The sequence below is a fragment of the Schistocerca americana genome, chromosome 2 (assembly GCF_021461395.2).
Source record: "Schistocerca americana isolate TAMUIC-IGC-003095 chromosome 2, iqSchAmer2.1, whole genome shotgun sequence".
Classification (NCBI taxonomy): domain Eukaryota; kingdom Metazoa; phylum Arthropoda; class Insecta; order Orthoptera; family Acrididae; genus Schistocerca; species Schistocerca americana.
Window position 1 is genome coordinate 962,266,592 of NC_060120.1, and position 25,839 is coordinate 962,292,430.

Genomic DNA, 25,839 nt, shown 5'->3' on the forward strand with positions numbered 1-25,839 from the left:
GTAATAAATTTATACATGTCGGATTACAAGGCCAGGTGTGACCCCCAGGTTATCGGTACCGCCTTATAAATTTGTATAAAGTGTCCTTAGCTAAAGAGCGCTGTTTTGTCAGCTTGAATCTGTGCAAGACAGTTATGTGTTTCAAACTCTAACAAACAGTATTTACAATGTGTTTCTCTGTACTCTATACCAATCACAACCATGTGATGTCAGCTAACAAATACCTTACAGAACAGCTGCTGCATGGTTTTTAACAACATTCTGTTGTATGTCCATTGAGATAATAGGGATACATATAAGTTGACTGCTGTCTTGGATCCTTTCCTAGAACAGAGAACCATCTGGCTCTAAATTGATGTGGATCTGCATTAAACGACGATAGAAAGTAGATGGAGCAATTGGTTAAGAGGGGTTGTAACGAAGTATGATTTAATGGCAGACTGATGATGCATTCTCTAGAGAGAGGGAGAAGATGTGACAGGTCATTTATCGCGCATTTAACTTTTTTTCTATTGTTTTCTTGGGCTGGATCAGTTGTGTGGTCTAACCTGCATTTGACTCATATGCATCTGCATATTCTATGTCTGACTTAGAGCTCTATCTTGCTCCAGTCGTTAACAGCAACCTCTCCACACCAAATTCAACAGAGGACTTCCAACGCATATGTGATTAATCATGTCTGCCAAATTGATGGAAAACCTTTTCGGCACCCTCGTCTAGACGAACGAAAATGTATGCAAAGTACTCCATTTCCCTACCACATCTTTGTCGTAAATCGAGTCATTAGTTTAAAAGCTGCAGTGATTCTAATTTAGTGATAGAGGTTTGTGAGGTACTGCAAACACTGTGTATACATTTGCGTGACAGATGTTGTGAGTGGAAGAGAGTGTATTCTGTTCACGGAGTTAGTGTGGCATGGTGTATGATTTCACATGTCAAACAAAAAATGGTTCAAATGGCTCTGAGCACTATGGGACTCAACTGCTGAGGTCATTAGTCCCCTAGAACTTAGAACTAGTTAAACCTAACTAACCTAAGCACATCACAAACATCTATGCCCGAGGCAGGATTCGAACCTGCGACCGTAGCGGTCTTGCGGTTCCAGACTGCAGCGCCTTTAACCGCACGGCCACTTCGGCCGGCCACATGTCAAACACTGCTGCTATGTATTTGTCTGTTTCATGCATTTTCTGTTGCTGATGATCATCTTATAGAATTGATACGAGCATAGCATAATTTCCAAACTGTAATCAGATGTGAACAGGAAGTAAATGAGTGTTTGTAAATTGATTCTTTCATATAGTGTTCATTAAAAAAATGACGATCATTCCGCTTGGGACCTGTGGAAGGTACATTAGCTTATTTGTTTCAGTTGTAAATATTTGTCATGTATTATTGTTTTTCTGACATGTTCTGCATCCTGGAGGACCTCATCACTACGGATCTATTGGAATGAAATTAAATCTGATCTAATCTAATCTAATTTCCATGCAACTCTTGATGGAGATAGCTTGTTAATGTAAATAGGTATGGTTTCATTCTATGTTTGCAAAAAAATACATGTTATACCTATTATTACAATATTTTATTATTGACTAACAATACGAGCCCTTGACTTTCCATCCATTCTATGAAAACCACACATCAATAGTACATTAGTACTTTCCGTTTCCGCTACATGTGTGCAAGTTTTAGATGTTCGCCTGTGTTGCTGCTGGTTAATTTATCTATTATGTTTATCTGCTGTGTTCAATAAACTAATGAAATGACGATGTTTAGTATGCACTGTACTATTGCAAATGAATGTTATTATGATAACGTTACTAGAAAAGTCTTTTTTGTACATATAAATCGAAGTATCTCAAATTGTCACGACTTAATGGGATAACACACATTTTCAGCTTCGAAACTGTTTGTCTCTACGTTCAGTCCATATTCACACTGAAGTAGCGTCATGGGATGTCACGCCAAAGCACACAGTAGGGGTTGATACATAGCAAAATCCAGCTAATGAAAAATTTAGTGCCACAATTAAGTCAATATAATTGACAGTAGCTAATAAAGCAGACACTAGTAAGTGTGTAATACCAAGGTTTTTTTTCCCTTCTGATCTACGGGACACGGTATCAAAGTAGCGACAAAATGTGTGCGAGAGAAGTTGTTTTAAGTCTAGTTTACACGACGACATTGGGTTGCGCCACTCATTGCGTGGAATGAGTTGCACGCAAATGGTTTCTCACATTTGACTGTAGACATGGCGAAACCAGTATATAATTCAGTTTCGTCATTTTGTGGGTTCCTGAGTCGTGTCTGAAATGAAGGTTTTGGCAGCTGCACGTCGCACGAGTTGAGATGGAGTTGAAGCTTGCTGCGTGGAATCGCTGCATAAGAAAAAAAAATAAGAAACGTGTTTCTATTCGTGACTGGATGAAGAAAAGACGTCAGCTCGATTGCTCAGATTTCTTGCTGAAATAATTTTTAATGGAAGACCCAAGAAGTTCTTTTAATTATCTTAGAATGTCACTAGAACTCTTAGTGTTTCTTCTAAATAGAGTTAATTATGCGATAAGGAATAAAGATATTGTAATGCATGGAGCACTGTCGCCAGAACTGAAATTACATATCACATTGCATGCATTACAATCGAGAACACTCAGCATGCTATATGATGCGGTTTTAGTTGGTGATGATGCTTTTTCATTAACGTCAATAATTATTAACAGTGATAATTACTAACATTAACAGAAGTAATTATTCAAAGCAGGCCGCATTAAGCAGAGAATGGTTTGCAAACTACCAGTACTCTCTTGAAGGTAGATTTGTACAGTGGAAATATTTCAAAATTCAAACATATGTGAATGGGGAGCACTGCTGCGACGTTTTAAAGAGATGAATATTTAATAAAGAATGTAGCTTCTTGATTTGTGTAGCCCTCCCTTCTGTCAACAATATTCCTTAAAAAAAAGTCGTCCAACTCAAACGATGGGATTTTAGTCTTGTAGACAAGATCATTTCTAGAGCTAGAATTATGTTAGCTTGTATTTTTCTGAATTCAGTTGTATATGCGCTCCTAATTCAATAAATTTTGCGCTGCAGCTCAGATAGTGTCAAACTATCTAAGTTCTGATCGCACGTGAAGGTCTCAGAAGCAACAATATGTTGCTTATTTTAGTAATCAGCATCACTGAAATCCCACAAACACCTATGCATAGCATTGATATCCAAAAAGCGAACATTATTCTCCGTTCCCCACTTCATATTTCAGTTTGTCTATACTCTATGAACACACTCAACCTCAAAACTCATGTAACTAGTGTCGCCAAAGTTGGAACACGCCGAAACTGTTTAGTTTCACCGACGAGTGCACTCAAAATTGGTTTGGATTTTTATATACAGGCCAAATACCTCACGAAATAAGCATCAAACGAAAAAACTACAAAGAACGAAACTTGTCTAGCTTGAAGGGGAAAACCAGATGGCGCTATGGTTGGCCCGCTAGATGGCGCTGCCATACGTCAAACGGATATCAACTGCGTTTATTTAAATAGGAACCCCCATTTTTTATTACATATTCGTGTAGTGCGTAAAGAAATATGAATGTTTTAGTTGGACCACTTTCTTCGCTTTGTGATAGGTGGCGCTGTAATAGTCACAAACATATGGCTCACAATTTCAGACGAACAGTTGGTAACAGGTAGGTTTTATAAATTAAAATACAGAACGTAGGTACGTTTGAACATTTTATTTCGGTTGTTCCAATGTGATACATGAACCTTTGTGGACTTATCATTTCTGAGAACGAATGCTGTTACAGCTTGATTACCTGTAAATACCACATTAATGCAATAAATGCTCAAAATGATGTCCGTCAACCTCAATGCATTTGGCAATACGCATAACAAGATTTCTCTCAACAGCGAGTAGTTCGCCTTCCGTAATGTTCGCACATGCATTGACAATGCGCTGACGCATGTTGTCAGGCATTGTCGGTTGATCACGATAGCAAATATCCTTAAACTTTCCCACAGAGGGAAATCCGGGGACGTCAGATCCAGTGAACGTGCGGGCCATGGTATGGTGCTTCGACGACCAATACACCTGTCATGAAATATGCTATTCAATACCGCTTCAACCACATGTGAGCTATGTGCCGGACATCCATCATGTTGGAAGTACATCGCCATTCTATCATGTAGTGAAACATCTTGTAGTAACATCGGTAGAACATTACATAGGAAATCAGCATACATTGCTCCATTTAGATTGCCTTCGATAAAATGGGGGCCAATTATCCTTCCTCCCATAATGCCCCACCATCCGTTAACCCACCAAGGTCGCTGATATTCCACTTGTCACACTCATTATGGATTTTCCGTTGCCCAACAGTGCATATTATTCCGGTTTATGTTACCGCTGTTTGTGGATGACGCTTCGTTTGCTAAATACACTCCTGGAAATTGAAATAAGAACACCGTGAATCCATTGTCCCAGGAAGGGGAAACTTTATTGACACATTCCTGGGGTCAGATACATCACATGATCACACTGACAGAACCACAGGCACATAGACACAGGCAACAGAGCATGCACAATGTCTGCACTAGTACAGCGTATATCCACCTTTCGCAGCAATGCAGGCTGCTATTCTCCCATGGAGACGATCGTAGAGATGCTGGATGTAGTCCTGTGGAACGGCTTGCCATGCCATTTCCACCTGGCGCCTCAGTTGGACCAGCGTTCGTGCTGGACGTGCAGACCGCGTGAGACGACGCTTCATCCAGTCCCAAACATGCTCAATGGGGGACAGATCCGGAGATCTTGCTGGCCAGGGTCGTTGACTTACACCTTCTAGAGCACGTTGGGTGGCACGGGATACATGCGGACGTGCATTGTCCTGTTGGAACAGCAAGTTCCTTTGCCGGTCTAGGAATGGTAGAACGATGGGTTCGATGATGGTTTGGATGTACCGTGCACTATTCAGTGTCCCCTCGACGATCACCAGTGGTGCACGGCCAGTGTAGGAGATCGCTTCCCACTCCATGATGCCGGGTGTTGGCCCTGTGTGCCTCGGTCGTATGCAGTCCTGATTGTGGCGCTCACCTGCACGGCACCAAACACGCATACGACCATCATTGGCACCAAGGCAGAAGCGACTCTCATCGCTGAAGACGACACGTCTCCATTCGTCCCTCCATTCACGCCTGTCGCGACACCACTGGAGGCGGGCTGCACGATGTTGGGGCGTGAGCGGAAGACGGCCTAACGGTGTGCGGGACCGTAGCCCAGCTTCATGGAGACGGTTGCGAATGGTCCTCGCCAATACCCCAGGAGCAACAGTGTCCCTAATTTGCTGGGAAGTGGCGGTGCGGTCCCCTACGGCACTGCGTAGGATCCTACGGTCTTGGCGTGCATCCGTGCGTCGCTGCGGTCCGGTCCCAGGTCGACGGGCACGTGCACCTTCCGCCGACCACTGGCGACAACATCGATGTACTGTGGAGACCTCACGCCCCACGTGTTGAGCAATTCGGCGGTACGTCCACCCGGCCTCCCGCATGCCCACTATACGCCCTCGCTCAAAGTCCGTCAACTGCACATACGGTTCACGTCCACGCTGTCGCGGCATGCTACCAGTGTTAAAGACTGCGATGGAGCTCCGTATGCCACGGCAAACTGGCTGACACTGACGGCGGCGGTGCACAAATGCTGCGCAGCTAGCGGCATTCGACGGCCAACACCAGGGTTCCTGGTGTGTCCGCTGTGCCGTGCGTGTGATCATTGCTTGTACAGCCCTCTCGCAGTGTCCGGAGCAAGTATGGTGGGTCTGACACACCGGTGTCAATGTGTTCTTTTTTCCATTTCCAGGAGTGTAGAACGCGTGCAAAAAGTCTGTCATCATCCTGTAATTTCTCTTGTGCCCAGTGGCAGAGCTGCACATGACGTTCAAAGTTGTCGCCATGCAATTCCTGGTGCATATGGAACGGGTGCAATCGATGTTGACGTACGTTTTTGAGATTCCGAATTCTCGCGCAGTTTGTCTACTACTGATGTGCGGATTAGCTGTGACAGCAGCTAAAACACCTACTTGGGCATCATCATTTGTTGCAGGTCGTGGTTGACGTTTCACATGTGGCTGAACACTTCCTGTTTCCTTAAATAAGGTAACTATCGCAGGAGAGCTTCTGTAAAGTTTGGAAGGTAGGAGACGAGATACTGGCAGACGTAAAGTTGTGAGTACCGGGCGTGAGTCGTGCTTCGGTAGCTCAGATGGTAGAGCACTTGCCCGCGAAAGGCAAAGGCCCCGAGTTCGAGTCTCGGTCGGGCACACAGTTTTAATCTGCCAGGAAGTTTCAACCTATAGTTTGATTCACGTAGTGCCTCAGTACTCCATTCCGCCACCAGGAGCGCCAGCGTAGTGCACAGTTAAAATGGCTACTTCTACTGGTGTGGAATTATCGCTGTATGTTTTGGTTTCATGAAACAAATTCTTGAACAACTGCTCTGCGCAGATTTTGCACCGAATACGCTTGAGGACCTCCAAGCAGGCTTATAATTTGCTCTTGGCACAATGTTGAGATGGGTTGTTCACTGTGACATGATAGTTGCCTGCATTTTGATGACAATGTCGAACAGGTTAGGGAGAGCTTTGCCCTAAGTCGAGTGATTGGTGTTTCACAAAAGACTATTTGGCGAGTACTGCATAGACGTTTACACTTGAAACCATACGGATTCACAATTGCACACCACATTAGTGATGCACATGAGGTTGCTTGTGGGGAATCCAGTGCAGAAATATTGCATCGGATGGAGGACGAGACATTCCTGAACACAATAAGCTTCAGTAATGAGTCAACATCTCATATCAGTGACACGGTGAATGTCCAAAGCTACAGAATATGGGGCAACGAAAATCCAAATGCAACCCAAGAACACATTCATAATGGTTCCAGACTTAATGTGTTTCGTGCCCTTAGCAGACTGAAAGTGTGCAGCCCTTTCTTTATTATGGAGAAAACTGTCACTGATATTGTGAATCTTAATCCCATAGACCAATGAAGATGACCGAGATGGGACGGTTTTTTACCAGCAAGACGTTACACCACCTCATATCCTCACAGAAGTTCGAGATTTCCTTGATAATCAGTTCCTTAGAACTACTTAAATGTAACTAACCTAAGGACATCACACACATCCATGCCCGAGGCAGGATTCGAACCTGCAACCATAGCGGTCGCGCAGTTCCAGACTGAAGGGCCTAGAACCGCTTGACCGGCTGCAAGAAGGTCATTTCGGGTGTAAGCTACCACTACTTTCATCTTTCACGTTGTGATCTTTCTGCCTCAGCTAAGATTATCGCAGTGAGACAGAGTCCTTTGCAGCAATGCCTTGTCCGCATGGTTGGATAAAGTGCTCCTTTTCTAAAATTATTGCTGCTTTCAAAATCAGTTCCAATGTTTAACTTTTTCTTGTGAATCTGTAGTTTGATTAATTACACTGTGGAATCGATGTATTAGTCTATTATACATAATATCTCCACATGTTAGTTGTATTTCTGTTACTCTAATTTTGTTAAAGTAAGTCTTCACTGCAAGCAGAACAGGATTAGTGTGCAACTCAATTGTAGTTTTCAATTGTGTAATCTACTGTTAGTTTGAAGTTGTCCCTTAAATCGGTGACTGACAGTGCAACTCAACTGAGAACTGGCTGGAGCAGGCTGTGGAGACCAGTGAGGACATTGTGAGCTGTCCATGATGTTCTTTGTACTGCTAGTGCAGTTAATACTTGAAAGTATTGCTGATGATGTTTGGCACCTTTTGATCATTCACTTACTTCTGGGATTGGTGCCGCTTTATCCTGCTAAATTCTTGTCATATTCTCTTTCCTACTGATAATTAATCTGCATAGTCATCCCGTTTATATGAGATCAAGATCGTAAATTTAATTTTTCGACCCTGCAAGGTAACACCAAACTTAAATTTAAAAAAAAGTTTTCTGTTTCATGTTGTGAACTTTCTACATCAACTACCTCCAGAGCAATGGTAGAGAGCTAAATGAACCAGTGTATGTTCGCTCTGTGGTGCCAAGCTCATCCCATGGTGTAAGGCAAGGGTAGTTTGCTGGTTCAGCTCTTGTTGGGCTACTGGATCAGTTGTTTTCTGTTTTCACTGTAAATAGTCAGAACAGAATTCAGAACAAAATGCCAAGAAAAGCTTAGCATTGCACCAATTGAACATCAGCTTATTTTTAATTGTTAACATTCTTCTGTAATACTTTAAACTTCGTTCTTTATTATTTTGTCATTGATACTGTTATTTGTTAACTCGCAAGAGCTTTCCTACACCTATTTGGTACCGATGCACTTTCTACCAAGTGGTTAAATTAAAGTTTCCCTATTTAACATGTTCTAACAAAGAAACTAATTACCATACGAGGACCAAACTTGGTAGCATTAACGTCAGGGAAATGGGGAAGAGAAATAATGCAGAAACAATTCAACTGAAACACTTTTAATGTGTTGCTATGGTACATCATACCATTACATACTGGTACCATTACTGCTACAAAAGGGGCTCAAATATGCCACCCATCAGTGTCCAGAAGAGTCTGAAAGTGTAGGAGTGCATTCTGCACAGCAGAACAAAGCATATCCGTACCTCTCTTGATATGCTGTGCTTCATTTCAGCACATGTTTGAATGTTCCTCTTTTAAACTCTGTCCAGGTAGTCCCAGAACCAGAAAGCAAAGAGAGTGAGATCAGGTGATCGTACCAGTCAAGCATTTGGAAACAATTGGCTGATAATTCAATCATTTCTAAATGTGTTTCAGAGAAGCAGGCAAACTTCACAAGTGATGTGCAGTGGGGCCCCGTCTTGCATGAAAACTGTTGAGTTCACTTTCCTGTAGGGCGGGTATGACATGCTGGCGAAGCGTATCACAATAACACTGGCCAGTTACACTGCTTGTCTTCGGTTCTTGAATGCCAACCTCTTCAAAAAAGAATGGGCCAATGATGAACATAGCTGTGAAGCTACACCATATGGTGACACGTTCACCGTGCAGAGAAAGTTCACGTACTGTTCACCGTGCAGAGAAAGTTCACGTACGGTGACTGGAGGTGAACATCCCCACACTTGACAATGCTGTCTGTTCACCTCACCTGTCAGAGAAAAATGAGCTTTGTATGTCCATAAGATTGTCCAGAGCCAGCTCTCATCAACTTCAGTCCTTTCAAGAAAGTGGAGAGTGAAGTCAACACTTCGTTAAGCATCCTGCGAAGCAACCTGCTGTACGATATGCATCTCATACAGATACCATTTCAGAATGGTTCAAAGCACCTTCCGTAGAGTTGACCGTGGGATGTTCAATTGTCGAGACACAGGACACTCACTGCCTGGAATTGTGCGCAGTGTTGTCTGCCATAGCAACAGTGATTCCATCTATCACCTGTGGTGCAACCTGTCATCGGCCTCTTCCCGGAGCGACGCTCAGTCCTCCAGTTGATTCGAACTTCTTCACGATGCTCCACACAGCAGGTGGAAAAAGAGGACCCTTCCGAAATCATTTCAACCGGCGATATTCTTGAAATGCAGCTGCAGCAGTATTGTTGTTTTGATAATAGAGCTTCACCAATAATGCACTGTTCCTTTTGTCCAAGCTCATGTTTACACGTCAACAAGTGCACTGCAACTACGAATCAAGATGACTGATCATGGCACCTTGTGGCCATAGATGGAACTGGATGGTGGCACTGTGATGCACGAAAATCGCGCACCCCATACTCTGGCCATTAATGCTACCAAGTTTGGCACTCAAATGGTAAATAGCTACAATGTGTTAAACAGGGAAAGTTTAATTATAGCCACTCAGTATATACACGGACAGAAAAAAAATCGCAACACCAAGGAAGAGTTGTGCTACATAAATGAAAGTTGGTAGGAATGTTTCTACATCTGGAAGATGACGTCTATTCAAATTTTGCTCCAGTTGCTTAAGAGTGGCACTAGTAGCACCACTATGAGGATGCAGATCAGGATTGCTTTAAATGCACACTATAACGGGCGTGAATGTTAGTTTCCTATGAGAGTTGATGTTAGTCAAGAATGCTTTAGGGCGACAGAGATGACATTATCACCACCTCAATGAGTTTGCATGAGTTTGTGTAACAGGGCTGTAAGATGCTGGATATTACTTATGCAATGTTGCAGAAAGACTTGGCAGGAATGTAGCCACTATACATGATTGCTGGCAGCAGTGGTCACAAGAATGTATGGTGGCAAGAAGACCGGACTCTGGATGGCTATGTGGCACTGCCGACAGTGAAGACCATTGCATTAGTTGTGTGACTCTGGCACATCGTATAGCATCTGCAGCAGCAATCTGAGAAGCATTTGGCATCACGGTGATACAACCAGCTTTTACAAATCCATTACTTCAAGGACAGCTCTGAGCCAGACACCCTGTAGTGTGCATTCCATGGAACCCAAAGCACCCACCATTTGTGGCTTCAGTGGTATCAGGTCAGAGTTCATTGGAGGGCAGGGTGGAGGTCTGTCATGTTTTCTGATGAAAGCTGGTTTTGCTTTGGTGCCAGTGATGGCCAGGTGTCGGTTAGGAGGAAGTCAGTTGAAAGCCTGCAACCAACCTGTCTGCCTGCTAGACACATTGGATCCAAACGTGGAGTTATGGTCTGGGTTGTGACTCGGTATGACAGCAGGAGAACTCTCACGGTTATTCCACGATTGCAAATTTGTACGTCAGTCTGGTGATTTGACCTCCTGTGCTGCCATTCGTGAACAGCATTCCAGGGGGTGTTTTCCAACAGGATAACACTCACCCACACATCACTGTGACAACCCAGCATGCTCTACAGTGTCATGTTGCTTTGGTCTTCTAGATCACCAGATCTGTCTCCAGTCAAGCATATATGGGACATCACTGGATGACAACTTCAGCACCATCCACAAATAGCATTAACTGTTCCTGGATTGAACAACCAAGCCCAACAGGCATAGAACTCCATACTGCGAACTGATATCACACACCTGCACAACACAATAAATGCATGTTTGCATGCTCACATTCAACATCCTGTCTGTTACACCAGTTATTAAAGTACAGGCATTTCACATTCGCATTGGCTTATCTCGTGGTTACTGTCCATAAATTTCATTGCTCTACATTAATTATTTTTTGGTGTTATGATTCCTTTTTTTGTCAGTGTACCTTGCCAATGCAAATTACCATTGAGTCTGGGAGAATAAAATGTCGGTTATTTTGCCATACAGAATTCATGAAGTTAGGAAGTATCAGGAAATAACATTGCATAATAACCAAGTACACTCGCACCTTGCTCAGAGTGTCTGTATATGATGAGCACGACAAACATTTCATTACATAGCTGCCCCTAGCACAGCTAAGAATTGGCAACATCGCTGCAAATATTTGGTAACCTTGCGACAGTGCACTTACCTCCACATGTAGTCCTCAATCATTCCACTAAATTCGCTTCAAATTGCCTTTCCATTTTTATGACTTTCGATACATAATCCTCATGTAAAATGAGACACTGACACAGAAAATTTAATTTTTGGACTGAGAAATGCCCTACTTAGCAAAGGTAAAAACTGTTCTTAGCTTTAACATTGCATTATGAGGCTCAGCGACCAATACTGCGATGATGGAAACCTGCTCCCAGCAGTGTCTCACTAGCTCCGTTTCATCACACCTGGCTGGTGAAACAGGGGTGGGCTGAGTTGCGAGTTCTAATCGTGCTGCAGACCAGTGTAATCTAGTTAATTATTTCCCGTTTAATATAATGCGGCTGAAAATTGCTAGAAGAAATTCTTTAGCAAAACTTAAAGAAAATCTTTACACATGAAGTCTCCTCACAAGCTCAACTCAGTCATGGCCATAGATGTCATCTTTGTGAATACCAATCTTCTTCCCTATACAAACATCTCTTAAGAATTTTGACTCTATGATCAATCATAGGAACTTGAGTTTTGTCCATCATGTAAGACCCATATGTCAGAGGAATAGTTACAAAGTGAATATGGTTCCTCTGTGCTAAAGATGTGAAAAGTAACTAGGAACCCCTGTGGAAATTTGCTGACACTATTGTTAGCAGCTAGCTTCTGCTCTCAGCAGCTTCAAAACTGGGCTTTTTTTTTTTTTTTTTTTTTTTTAATCTAACTGAATATTTTAAATATCAATTTTTATCAGCATTATGTCCTCCATGAATCCCTACATGGACCTCAAAAGGTGGAACGTGCCTGCGTTACTGTAGAGCGTGCACTACGAGGTATTCACACAGTTTATCGCATACATTTACTTTGAGTAACCAAACAATGACAGTGAACTCATTACACTAAAGTTACTGACTGTGGCTTGACAAAAACATATAAATTTCCGACAAAAAATTTACATGAAGAAATGCTTCTAAAAGGGGAAACAATGAGATATAAGACCTTAGAAGTAACATTAAACAGATCATGTTATGTAGTCACATTGGCTCACAAACCACAAAATTAATTTTGAGCCACCCTCAAGTCTTACACATTAGTGTAATACAATACTCACCATACAAAAACAGGTAGACTGCCGCCATTGCTGTTGAGTGTGAAATGCAAACCATAGGCACTTATTTGTGGTGCATCACTCAACAATAAAAAATCTTTTTATGCTCTCCAAAGTGATGAGCAGTAGCTGACACTTTCAACAAAGTGTGAGGGAGTGGGGCTCCGCTGGATGCCACTAAAGTGCGCCCTGGAGAGCTCCAACATATGCAGTGTTCAGAGGCAAACACTCTGCCAAGAAGTCTTTCGTAAAAATATTATTGGATAGTACTTTATTACCAGTGGTCAGGAAGTGAAATACATTGTCGTTGTGTTACCATTACACTCAGGTTTCAGCATTCAGACAAAAGACACTAAAAAAATTTAGGTAACGAACAGTTTCAACCAGGGGACGTTGCAGTCGTATGACCCACTGTTTGTCACTAGACAATGGGTGTAGACGTAGTATAACAAGGAGACAAAACTTCCTTCATGAACTACTGCAGCCTACAGTGTTGTACGATTGTGCAGACAGCCAGCGTGTCCCGCTTATTTGTCCCATGCCGCAATCAGCATGGGCTTACTCCGCAGCAGCCGGCCAGGTTTTTTCCTAAAAGAGTGCAGCTACAGTGCTGATTGGGGAAAATGAATAGATTAAAAAACTAATTCAGGGGCTGTTTTCAACTCACAGAATCAATTAGCACGTGTTTTACCTTGCCAAGGGTAGACTAGTTGCCCTTGCGCCAAGAGGAACCTGGGGCAAGGAAATTATTTTCAGTAGTATTCCAGTTGCAAAAGACACAAATGTCAGGTCCACAGGGAATTTCCAGACTTATTTTGACTGCAGAGAAACAACAAAGCTTTATTATGTTTCTGTCTGTGGGATCATAATAATTTACGAAAAATCCATTATGGCAGTTGGGAATGAGCAGAGTAGTGGTGATGTATGATGTGTCTGATAGCCTATTACTTTTGTTTATAACCTCCAAAATTAGGTGTCTGCCTGCTACGAAGAAATTAAATTGTCTACAGAAAGGGGTAAGTGTAGATGTATTGCTGTGACTGAATAGTATTTGAGTTGTCTGCAAATGGACTCTTATTAAATTTTGAGAAAACACAGTATATACATTTCAGTCCAGTAAATGACATAACATTATTGATGAATATAGAGTTTGAGCAGAAGTCTGTTGCTAAGTCAGAATATTCAAAATTTATGCGTGTGTGCATTGATGAGAAATTGGACTGGAAGAAACACACTGATGATCTGCTCAAACATTGAGGTTCAGCTACTTGTGCTATTAGGGTTATTGCAAATTTCGGTGATAAACATATCAGTAAAGATTAACCCATGATGCCTATTTTCGTTCACTGCCTTTATATGCCATCATATTTTGGAGTAATTTATCATTAAGAGAAAAAGCATTCATTGCACAAAAGTGTGTAATCGTAATAATAGCTGGAAACTACCCCTGATCACCTTGCAGCTATTTATTTAAGGAACTCAGTATATTCGCAGTACCTTCGCAACACGTATATTCACTTATGAAATTTGTTATTAATAACCCATCCCAATTCAAAAATAATAGCAAAGTATGTAGTTACAACATTAGATAAAAAGATTATCTTCATTGTTCTCGGTTAGATCTGACTTTGACACAGAATGGGGTGAATTACACTGCCACAAAAATCTTTAGTCATCTACCAAACAGCATTAGAAATCCGACAGGACAGCCGATCAGCATTTGGAAACAAATTATAACAGTTTCTGAATGACAACTACTCCTAGTCAACAGATGAATAGTTAGGTATGAAGCAGAAAAAAAAGGAAGGGGGGAGGGGGGGGGAGAGAGGGAGAGAGAGAGAGAGAGAGAGAGAGAGAGAGAGAGAGAGAGAGAAATGTCGTATTCATGACCTATGGAACAAGTATTAATGTAATGTAATGAAAATTACACACATGCACTTAGTGCAGCATTGAGATGTGCTTTGGATGAAAACGGATGGAACCATTCATAAGTGAAAAATGGAAAGAAGTATCACCTGATACAGTCCACCATATTCTCCTCTCTACATATGGAATTCAAAAGAAAAGTAATCAAAGCTGTCAGTGCTGGATAACAATTAGTGTTCTAGCACAGTCGAAATCGAATCCTCAATTTTTGTTAGTAAGCTTCTGCAGTTTCTGTATAACAAATTCCACACTAATTACTTACTTCATACTTCCAGGATAAAAATATATCACGGTGAAACATAACACACATTAGCACCTTAAATTTATTTCTAAGAAATAAGACATCAATGGAACTTGTAGGATGGAAACAAAAAAAGAACAAACTGGGGACAAGGAACTACTGGCCAGGGAGGGGGGGGGGGGGGGGGGGGGTGAAGGAAGCAGCTGGAAGTGTAGTGGGGGCTAACCAGGATGTGTTAAACAGATAATTCCCAATTGCTCATCTTATCTCTTATTTATTGTTTTTTTTTTTATGTTTCAAACCAGAAATCAGCATGGGCATGTTAAAAAGCTATCTATACCATCATGCCACTTGGATCCAACGAAGACTAGAGCCTCGGGAATAGTACAGGTGAGAACCTTCCTCCAGTAAATCCCCTTTTCCTGCCATCCTCCTGGATTATATATAGCAAATAGAAGAAAATCAACAGTACAAACAAATAATGTGCTGTTACCAATTTAAGGTGCTCTATAAAGAAAGAAAGAGAGAGAGAGAGTGAGAGAGGGAGAGAGAGAGAGAGAGAGAGAGAGAGAGAGAGAGAAAGAAAGCTAACTCCAATTGACTGTTTTATAAACAACAGCTACATAAAAAGTCTCTTGCACAAACTATGTGGACGTCATTACAATTTTGACCACAAACATAAACAGGATCACAAATAACTGGAGATTTTTTTTTTTTATCTTTTAATGAAACTTTCTCCAGGTGCTTATTGAAGCAGACTTTTTCATGCATGCCATATGTCCTTGTAAGGCCACAGACAAAAAAACATACCATTATTTTAATGTCATTTAGTCTCATCCTCAATGGAAGACTAAAAACTGTAGCTAACTTTAAGAACCAACAGTAACATTGAAGGGAAACGCTCTCTTCTGGGAAACATACATCATCCTCTTTAGTACTTACTTCAAATTATGATGTTAAATCTGTTAATCTCTTAAAACTGAAAATTATCCAGTGAAAATTAATAACAAACAAAAGTATGGTCCCAAAAGTAAGTGTGAATATACGCAAATCTTCCCAAACTGAATACAAAGCTGTAGAGTGAAATCTTTTCTTGGTGAAAGTCATGAAATTGAATTTTCAATGTCAGTACAAATTATCACAATGAAATTAAGGAAACACCATTAGTAAACAGTAAAATCATTTATTCTTTTGTCCTTCAGAGGTATAAAAAGCAATGACTACAGATTCCATTCATACATGCATGAAAATTTGCACTGCCCTTCATTTAGCAAAATACAAAAGGAATTATTTTCTGCAAAACTGAACACTTAACTTCAAATCATCCCAACATTTTCTTTTAACAATACAGTTACAAATAAAACAATACAACTTCTGTATAACAATTAGCATAATGCAATAGATCAGGATCATCGCTGATCTCCTGAACATAGCATTGATATTTGGTTGGTTCGGGTGAACTGCCTGAATGATACAATTTTTTGCAGTTTTGTTCTGTATTTCTGAAAGTTTCACTTGAGAAATGAAATTCCATTAATTTCAGATCTGTGAAAATTCTGATTTTTATGTTGACTTGCTGGTTTTACAAATGAGGACCAGTGACTACTCCTACAAACCCAATGAAAAACTGAATGTAATAATCCACTATTAGACCTGCTCAAAATAACTTATGACATTTATAAAGATAGGCTTTTTATTTTAATTTCTAAGATTTCGTTCTTTAATGGAATATTCAGATAATGGCAGCATAACAAATAGTTCTATTACGGTAGACAGAACTTTAATATTGATAATTTTAAGTTACAGGAAATGTAAACAAAGTAGCTCTGAGTCATTCACCATATAGAAAAGATTAATCAGGAATGTACCCAGAACCAAATCCATTCAGAAACATGTCATCATATTATTTGTTATCACTATAATGAGAATTCCTGGATGAAAACAACTACAAAAAATTGCAGGCAACTCTTCACCAGCGGGTGAAACTTGCCTGTCTTCATTTTGTTTGTCAGTTATGACACATTTGTAGTCTTTTGTAAATAAGTCTACAATACAGAGATTAGAGAATGTAAGAATTCAACAAAAGAAAGTGGCTTGCAGAGAAGTCACTGTTGTTCACATTTGTCCAGGCATGTATACAAAACTAACACTTAGAAAAAAGAGTTTAATTAATAAATTTTCCTTGAATACTGTGAAGAAAGGGCTTTTCAGTGTAGGCAGATGTGTAGCTTATATGTGAATGAGAAAGAAAGGAAAGACACACTGTGGAAGAATAAAGATATATCATCATGTTAACAAGAAAAGTGTCAGATATCCTTGCACTCTTTTTCCAACCATCGTATGTTGCAGACTCAATTAATAACAATTACAATATGATTAAAAAATAATTGTATTCTGGCAGTGTCTTACATTTTTAGACCAATCTGAACACAGAAGTTCTTGAATCTTCACTTGAATTTGTTGAGGAGGACATAAGATGTTATGAGATTTTTTACCTTCATAACATGTTACTAAACACAAGATTTAAACTTCTGTGTTCCTTTCTATGATCCTTATGATTCAAAGAGAAAACTTTACACGACTCTTTTAGTTTTCATGCTGCTTCACAGTTGCTCTGTTTCAAACCATGTATTTTTAGCAATATAAGAAAGTAATAAATTACAGAATACACAAATACTGGTGAAGACAGGACAGTGTTGTTATTAACAGAAATAGAAAATTAAAAGCTACTGATGTGTGTCTTCAATTGATGCTCTACACTTACAGCCCATTACAGAAATGCTAAATGAATTTTGTGTAGTATTTAACTTTTTTAACTAAAAATAAATGTATCAATTGTTGGGATAGAAGTCTTACTACACACCTCCAAGATCTATAATACCGTTGCACTTTTGTTCACAGCTGGTGCATCTGAATTATGAAAAGTCACAAATGAACTTTTGTTCTCAACAGTCACTTGTCCTCTGAAACAGTACAAGTTGGCACGCACATGTGATCTCTCTCTCTCTCTCTCTCTCTCTCTCTCTCTCTCTCTCTCACACACACACACACACACACACACACACACACACATTCTGCTTATCATTCACTTAAATATTTAACTTTTAAAAAATCTATTAATACAAAGTTTCATTGCTAATTCTTCCTATTTCCCTAGGAGAATATATTTATTTATGTAATATATACATATACATATATATGCTCTATAGTAAAATGGAATATTTAAAATATCTGTTACAATAATTAAAAACATCTTTGGAAATAATCCACAAGACAAAGACAAAAAGCATCTACCGACGAAAAATAAGAAATACTTATAACTGCAACAAGTGTTTACAAAAAGAGCAGAAATCAAAACATCATACTGCAACAGAAGATTTAAATCTATTACTTAAGCAATAAATAACAATGGGTGGACTAGCACAGCAGCACCATAGCAAAACTGCTGCTACATACACTATAGCAGGCAGAATTCTCAGAAATATCTGCACAGTTTTCTTCTGTTGAATTTTATTTTATAGTCATGACTTTGTTTACAAGGAAACTAAAGAGACTGGATTTTCATCAAAGGAAAACAATGAGCTCCATATGTGACGAAGTGGAGAATTGTTTTGTGCACATAGCAGCAGTTTTGATTTTAAAACCATATGGGCTGTTCACACATGCAAGCCGCTATTTTATATCCATTTCTGTCCAGTCACACATGACATGAAACAGAGCAATAAAACAACCTAATGTACTTCCACGTCCTGAAATAATTCTAATATCAAAGTTGACAAAATAAAATAAATTTACGTGACACATCCCCTCTCCTGTACTCATGACTACTTTGAATGGAGGCAGCAATGAAGTGAATCTGGCTGTAAGGGACGTATATGTTTCTGCTACAGATAATATTGTGTGTCAATGTGAATCAATCTTTAAAAAGTTAAGTAGTAAATGCGATTTTTTTTACAATATAATATGTAATTAACAAGTCCTTTAAGGTCTGTGAAGCCTGTGGGAGTCACAGTAAACTACAAAGAAGTGCAACAAACAGAAAAGTATTCACAAAAATAGAATTGTTTGGATGGCGAAGTATGTCTCCCATGCCCTAACAATGCTGGAAAAAATTTACGTTGTCGTTACAAAAGCAGGGCGAAAATCAACACAAAAAAAAGAGTTTACTTTTTAAATGTATTTGCTTATAGAAACAAATAAATTAAATTACTGCACGAGTACAAGAAAGGTGTTTATTTCATATCAACGGCAACCACGAAATCAAATAGACAAAGCAAAATCTGAAAACAGTTTTCGTGTTTTGTAACTGCTGAATGGATACAACTGTAAAACGTTACGATTGCTGGTTTCAAAATGAAGTACTAATCAAATAAAAAATGCAGTACAGATGTTATAAAGCATGTTATCAAAATATATATATTATCACAGTCAGTCATCATCAAAAGCTAAACCTACATATGTAAACAGCTCAAAACAGGTGCCTGTTAGTACCAAACTAAATTTATTTTCTCCCAAACTGTTCTTGTTCTTCAGATATGACGTCGTTACAGTATAAAATAAATTCACTATATGGAAAGTGGTACTTAATATGAATACTGAATGTTCAATTCCATAAAAAAGGAAATATCAAAGATGAAATATTAACAACAGTTCAGTTTGGGTAATAAAAACAAAATTTATCTTCAATACACAGTGCTTCAAAAGCTGCATTAATCCAAATTACTTTTATAAACAGTACAAAACCTGAAACTGCAAATTTAAAGGGCTGCACAGAACAACATAAACAGACTAAAGTTTAATTAGATTTCCAGAAGCTTTTGGTTTCATTAATAATGTGAAGCATTAATCCCCAGAGCAATGTGGAGCAGGGGCAATGTTACAATACATGCCCATATTGTATTTTAGCTTATACCAGAACAGTCTTTTAATTTGCACCAGTAAAAAAATCTTTATGTCACAAATTTCTGTTTTGTTTACAACAGTAAGATTATAGTTTTTTAAAAAAAAGTCCTTTACAGATCTTTAAAGTTATTATATTAATAAGGCAATAGCAACCACAATGAGAGCCACAATCACTGGAAGCACCAAACTTACAGTATTACTATACTGATTTGATATTAACATAAAAACAACTAAAATTACAATCTTGTGGTCCTCAAAACCGATCATCAATGTTACAATATCTCATTCATAAAATGTAAACAATGGTGACAAACTGCTTCAAACTATAAAACATAAATGCTGTTATCTAACTGTACTACTATCATCAATAAATTTGCATATAAAAAACCCCCACTGTGATTGCTATAATTTAGTACGCATTCATTACAAACTGTGGTGAATATGAGCCTTTTTTTTTAATTATTATTTTATATAAATGACTGCAGTTTGAGCGTAAAAATGTTTAATGGTAGGCAATATATACCTTTAATATTCCCTCCAGTACTAACATGATCAAAATGAATGGAGGAAAAAAATCACAGACATAGATTCTAATTTAAAAATATTGTGGGGTTTCTCATACTATCAAAACATGAACAACCCACTGACTACATAACAAGTTTCTCAAAGCTGAATGATCAGCCTTCACCTGACAACAAGTGCTGGCACAGAATACAACCTTCAAGGGATGCCTGACAAACTTGGATGTACTAAGTTAACTACACTAATTCACTTGTTACTCAACAACACAATGAACAGCTGCTTAATTTACAACTCAACTATTATTGCTGAAGAATTTATGCAGCAATGGAATTAGGTGTAGAAAGATAATATTAAAATTTCGAAAAGAGAGCTTTTTCAAGCAAGGTCAGGAAAAGGCACAAATAAGTCATATTTGCTATTCAACAATTTGTACTCTAGTCAACTTCATTTTTCATGGTAAAGTTTTTCAAAATCTGTATCGAGAGGCAAGTACATCTCCTGCCATTGGAGAAAGGTGCACAACTTTTTTTTCTTTTTTTAGAATGTACATTCACAGAACAAAATAGGAAGGAAATAATGGTCCTTTAAGTACTTATTATGCACGTTTGTTCATTAAGAAATGGAATAAGCACTAAGTGAGTATCAGTGAAACTTATTTCATCATTCATTGACCAACACCTTTTTCTTTTTTTATAATTCTACTTTGTACCTACACTATTCTACAGCCGTTCAACAGTCTTTTGGATATTTTGAAAATAAATAATCATGTCATTAGGCAAGTAATGCATGAATGGTCATTTTCCTGAGCACTGTTTCTTTACCTCAGGAAGCAGCATCCAATTTTGATCATGCATCCCTTATGCAGGATAAGATTTGGTGTTTTGAGTATTTTATAACAGTTGCCACTAATAAAAACTATCACCAATTAGCCATACCAGGCTTGTTCAGTGTCATGAAATAGATCTGGCAAGATGACCCTCCTTTTGCTGACGAGAAGAACACCTGCAATAAAGATTAATACCATATAACTAATCTCTCTGTGAATCAAGAATGTCACATTTCTGAGCTGAATGTTAAAGAATGTTTGCAAAGTTTTCTGACTATGCTGTTAGACAAAAATAGCACACACCTGAAAGTATGATCTGTTGGCTGTTATCTGCCACACATTGATCTAATTACAGCAAAAGAGGCCATACAACTTCTATTAACATTTTATTACTGGTAAAGATGAAAAATATTTAAAACAAGATTAATTACATTCTCTATTCTTTCTGAAACAAATTGAAAGTGGCTTTAGAATTGTGCATACGTGTGTGTGTGTGTGTGTGGGGGGGGGGGGGGGGGCATATGTTAAGACTGCACGTAGTAGACTTCAGTACTGTAAAGCAGGTCTCACTTCGTCCATACACCAGGTGATTATCCATCATTATGGTGTAAAGTTACAATATACTTAGTTGGTATTGAACTCTTTCTTTCATCTTTTTTCTACGTCTGTTTGTCTACTGTTTCGTGATGATACTATACACCAGGTGCTTATCCATCATTATGGTGTAAAGTTACAATATACTTAGTTGGTATTGAACTCTTTCTTTCATCTTTTTTCTACGTCTGTTTGTCTACTGTTTCGTGATGATACTATTTGTGTGTTGTTTCATTGTCAAAAACATGCACATCAAAGATTTACTTTCAGTATTAGAATAAGAATCCTTAAACAAGGGAGGTACACTGTAGGAGCATATATGGACACATATTTTTTTTATCTTTTTTATGTAATGTGAACACATGCAAACAGATGACAGTGCATCATTGCAGTACTGTGAAGAAGCAACCAGTACATTGTTCTGACACCAGTAGTCAGGTGTGTAACATACACAGGCAACAACTATTAAGTTTAACCCTTTGTGTTTCACTGTGAAACCACTTTTTGCTGCATTGTATCCCTTTGTGGCATAGGTGACTCACTGTGAAACCACCGTCTCACCCTTCTTTGTAGCACACTCTAGCGGATATTTGATGAACTAACTCAATAAATATTGAGAGAGCAGCGCTGTGAGCAGGAACTGGCATTCAGCGCGTTTTACGTGCAAATCCGACATATTGTGATTCAGACACGTTTGTTTTGTGTTATTCAGATGCTGCGCTTTATTCAATGTAAGTAAAATTTTTCTACACGCTACGACATATATTCTAGATTGAAAATATGTCTAAAGTTTGAATATAGCACATTACTTGAAACAATGAGAAGAACAAATGTTGGTGGTTTCGCTATGCTAATATTATACCTTTACCGTACAAAGCTTCTATTCTTATATACAATAAGTTATTTAACTTTCACTGCTATTTAGATGGATAAAAAATACTTCTTGGCAGAATTAGATGAGGCTAGTGTCTACAACCTACATTATGAGGATATTCCAAGCGATTTGTCAGAATCTTAAGAGGATGAAGATGGTAATCTGGAAGGTATTACTCAGGTCCTTGGACAGGAAGCCCCCACGCTCCTACCTTCTTTAGCAGCTGAGAAAGAAGTTTCTGAAGCTCCAGCTGATGTCAGTGAACTACTTCCTTCTGCCCAAGACTTCACAGAACCAAAGTGGGCACGTGAGTTCGGTGATTATGATCATGTAAATTTTGTGAAGAAAACTGGGCCTTCGTCTAATTTTGATAGTCTTTCTTCCTCAGTTGACTTTTTCCTTGAACTTTTCACGAATCAGACATTGGAGGAAATACTGTATCAGACAAATTCATATGCTATGCCAAAGGGTGGTGGCATCAATCCCTACCCTACAAATATAGATGAGATGAATGTGTTTTTAGGTATTAATTTACTTATGGGTGTAAAAGCACAACCTAGTTTTAGGGATTACTGGTCATCTTTCCCAGCATTGCGGGATGAAAACAATGCCCAATGAATGCCACTGAATAGATTCGTGTGTTTCCTTTCTAATTTACATGTAAATGGGAATGAAAAACAACCACAGAGGGGATTGGCAGATGACAAACTATATAAACGATGACCATTGCTAAATTCTCTCTCCACAACCTACAAAAATTGTTACAAGCCATCTAAGAAACAAAGCATTGATGAGTCAATGATTAAGTTCAAAGGGCGATCATTTACGAAAGTATATAGGCCACAGAAACCCATAAAAAGGGGTTACAAAGTGTGGGTAAGGGCAGATGAAATGGGGTATATTTGTGAGTTTCAAATCTACACAGGGAGAAATGGAACCCAGGTAGAAAAGGACCTAGGTGGAAGAGTTGTTACTGATTTGACAAGATCACTGGAAGGTCAGGGTTATGAAATCTACGTAGATAACTATTTTACATTAGTACCATTGTTTAACAACCTTCTATTAGATAAAATATATGCCTGTGGCACAATTAAAAGCGTCAGGAAATACTTGCCAAAAGATTTTAAATCTGATAAATGTTATACTTGTGGGGAATCAGAGTGGAGGAACTGGGAGGGAGTAACCTGCACTAAATGGATGGACAAAAAACCTGTTCTTTTTCTCTCAAACTTCCATACTCCAAACCAAGAAGCCACAGTGAACCGAAGAAAAAAAGATGGCTCTCAGGAAGCAATAAAATATCTGAAAGTCATATGTGACTACAATACTTTAATGGGTTATGATGACAAAGCAGACATGCTCAAATCAACTTAGGAATTAGACAGGAAAAGCAAGTAGTGGTGGTGCAGAATATTTTTCCATTTCTTGGATGTCACTGTCGTGAATGCCTATGTCATACATAAAATAAAAATTGAAGTAACACCACTGAAAATAAAAGATTTTAAGATATTAGTTGTTGAGGGTCTGTTTGTGCAAGGCAGTATTTCTCCTGGCAGGAAAAGGGAGAGCAATTTCCCGTCCATCATCATCTAAGAAGACATTTGGAATGAAAGTCTCTGTGGATAAAAGACAATCCGATGAACTGCATATTCCTGTTCACAGCAAATCGAAATGCAGTGCAAATTGTAGTTCAAAAAAGGAGTCTCATAGGACCAGATGGTCATGCACAGTATGTGATGTCGGATTGTGCCTAACAGATAAAAAAAAACTGTTTTTTTGGAGTATCATGAAAAGTAGATAACAAGTGTTGTATGTAATGTACTTCGAAATTTTGCATTAAAGAAAAAAAATTTTTTTGGGACCTCAGTTTATAAAAAAATATGTATGAAAGAAAATGTAACATTAGTGTAATAAAATATTGAAAACTAAAAATTAGTGGATTTCTGAAAGACGTTGAACAACCCCTTGTGTCACAGTGGTTTCATAGTGAAACCACCTATGTAAATTTTTTATAAAAATTGAAAATTAAAAAAAAAAAATTTGTATTGTGCTCCAGTAATGCAATAAAGAAGAATAATATCAAATTTCAGTGCATATCAAGTCCAAAAGTATTTGTGTGACTTAAAGGGTTAAGAAGACATAGCATCTTGGAAGATTTCATCACTATCCGATGTTGACAATTTAATCTTTGTAAAGACAGCCTCTATGTGATTTTTTTAAACACCAGACATACTGTATCTCTCACTCTCTCTTGTTTGTGAGCTGTAACTAGGGTAAGATGTACCTGCTACGAGATCAATATTGTACTTACGGACTGACTGAACTGTAAAACTTTGTATAAAATAACATTTGTGAGAGAATTATTAGAAACTAAACGGTTTTGTAATGAATGATTGAGTGTAAATGTAAAATTTCTTTATAGTTCCTGAGTTTGCAATTAAAAAAATATTTTCATTCTTACTTGGGGGTAGAAACTTTTCAACCCTGCATTAGTTGCATGCGGACTGACAGTCCGCACAAACTTATTTTTTCCTTTCTCTTTAACCTTTTTAGGTCAAGGAATCACATGACTCGAGTACCTTCCAGCAATCAACAGTACTACGTTACTCCTTTGTTTCATTTGGATTAGAGCTGTGATGGTGGAATGGTCAACAATTGTGGACCGACATTCTCGTGCGAACAATGGCATTTGATATGATTTTTACTATTCTCTTTTGAAGGTACAGTAAGACAGAAGCCATTACAGTAACAAAGTTTATTGTCAAGGATTTCTATTATTGCAGTGTTACTTTCTATTAGTTACATTGTATTGTTAGGTACAGGTTAGTTAATTGTTCTGTTTATATAGGGTGTTACAAAAAGGTACAGTCAAACTTTCAGGAAACATTCCTCACACACTAAGAAAGAAAATATGTTATGTGGACATGTGTCCGGAAACACTTACTTTCCATGTTAGAGCTCATTTTATTACTTCTCTTCAAATCACATTAATCATGGAATGGAAACACACAGCAACAGAACGTACCAGCGTGACTTCAAACACTTTGATACGGGAAATGTTCAAATTGTCCTCCGTTAGCGAGGATACATGCATCCACCCTCCGTCGCATGGAATCCCTGATGCGCTCATGCAGCCCTGGAGAAGCGTACGAACACTTCGACTGAAATGTGCAGGAGCTCCATCGTGCATGAACCACATGTTGTGTCGTACTTGTAAAGGCACACGTTCTAGCAGCACAGGTAGAGTATCCCGTATGAAATCATGGCGGTGAATCGAGGAAGTACAGTACATACTGACGAAACTAAAATGAGCTCTAACATGGAAATTAAGCGTTTCTGGACACATGTTCACATAACGTATTTTCTTTATTTGTGTATGAG

General features: G+C 38.8%; 1 protein-coding gene across 1 annotated transcript in view; it reads right to left on the reverse strand.

Moving 5' to 3' along the window:
• Positions 1 to 15,907: 15,907 nt before the first annotated feature.
• LOC124596203 (misshapen-like kinase 1) overlaps positions 15,908 to 25,839 on the reverse strand; it is a gene marked incomplete in the record, with an annotated part of 335,677 nt that continues 325,745 nt past the window's right edge. The window contains 1 exon segment of the mRNA XM_047135251.1: positions 15,908 to 21,166. Coding sequence (XP_046991207.1) covers positions 21,083 to 21,166 — 84 coding nt within the window.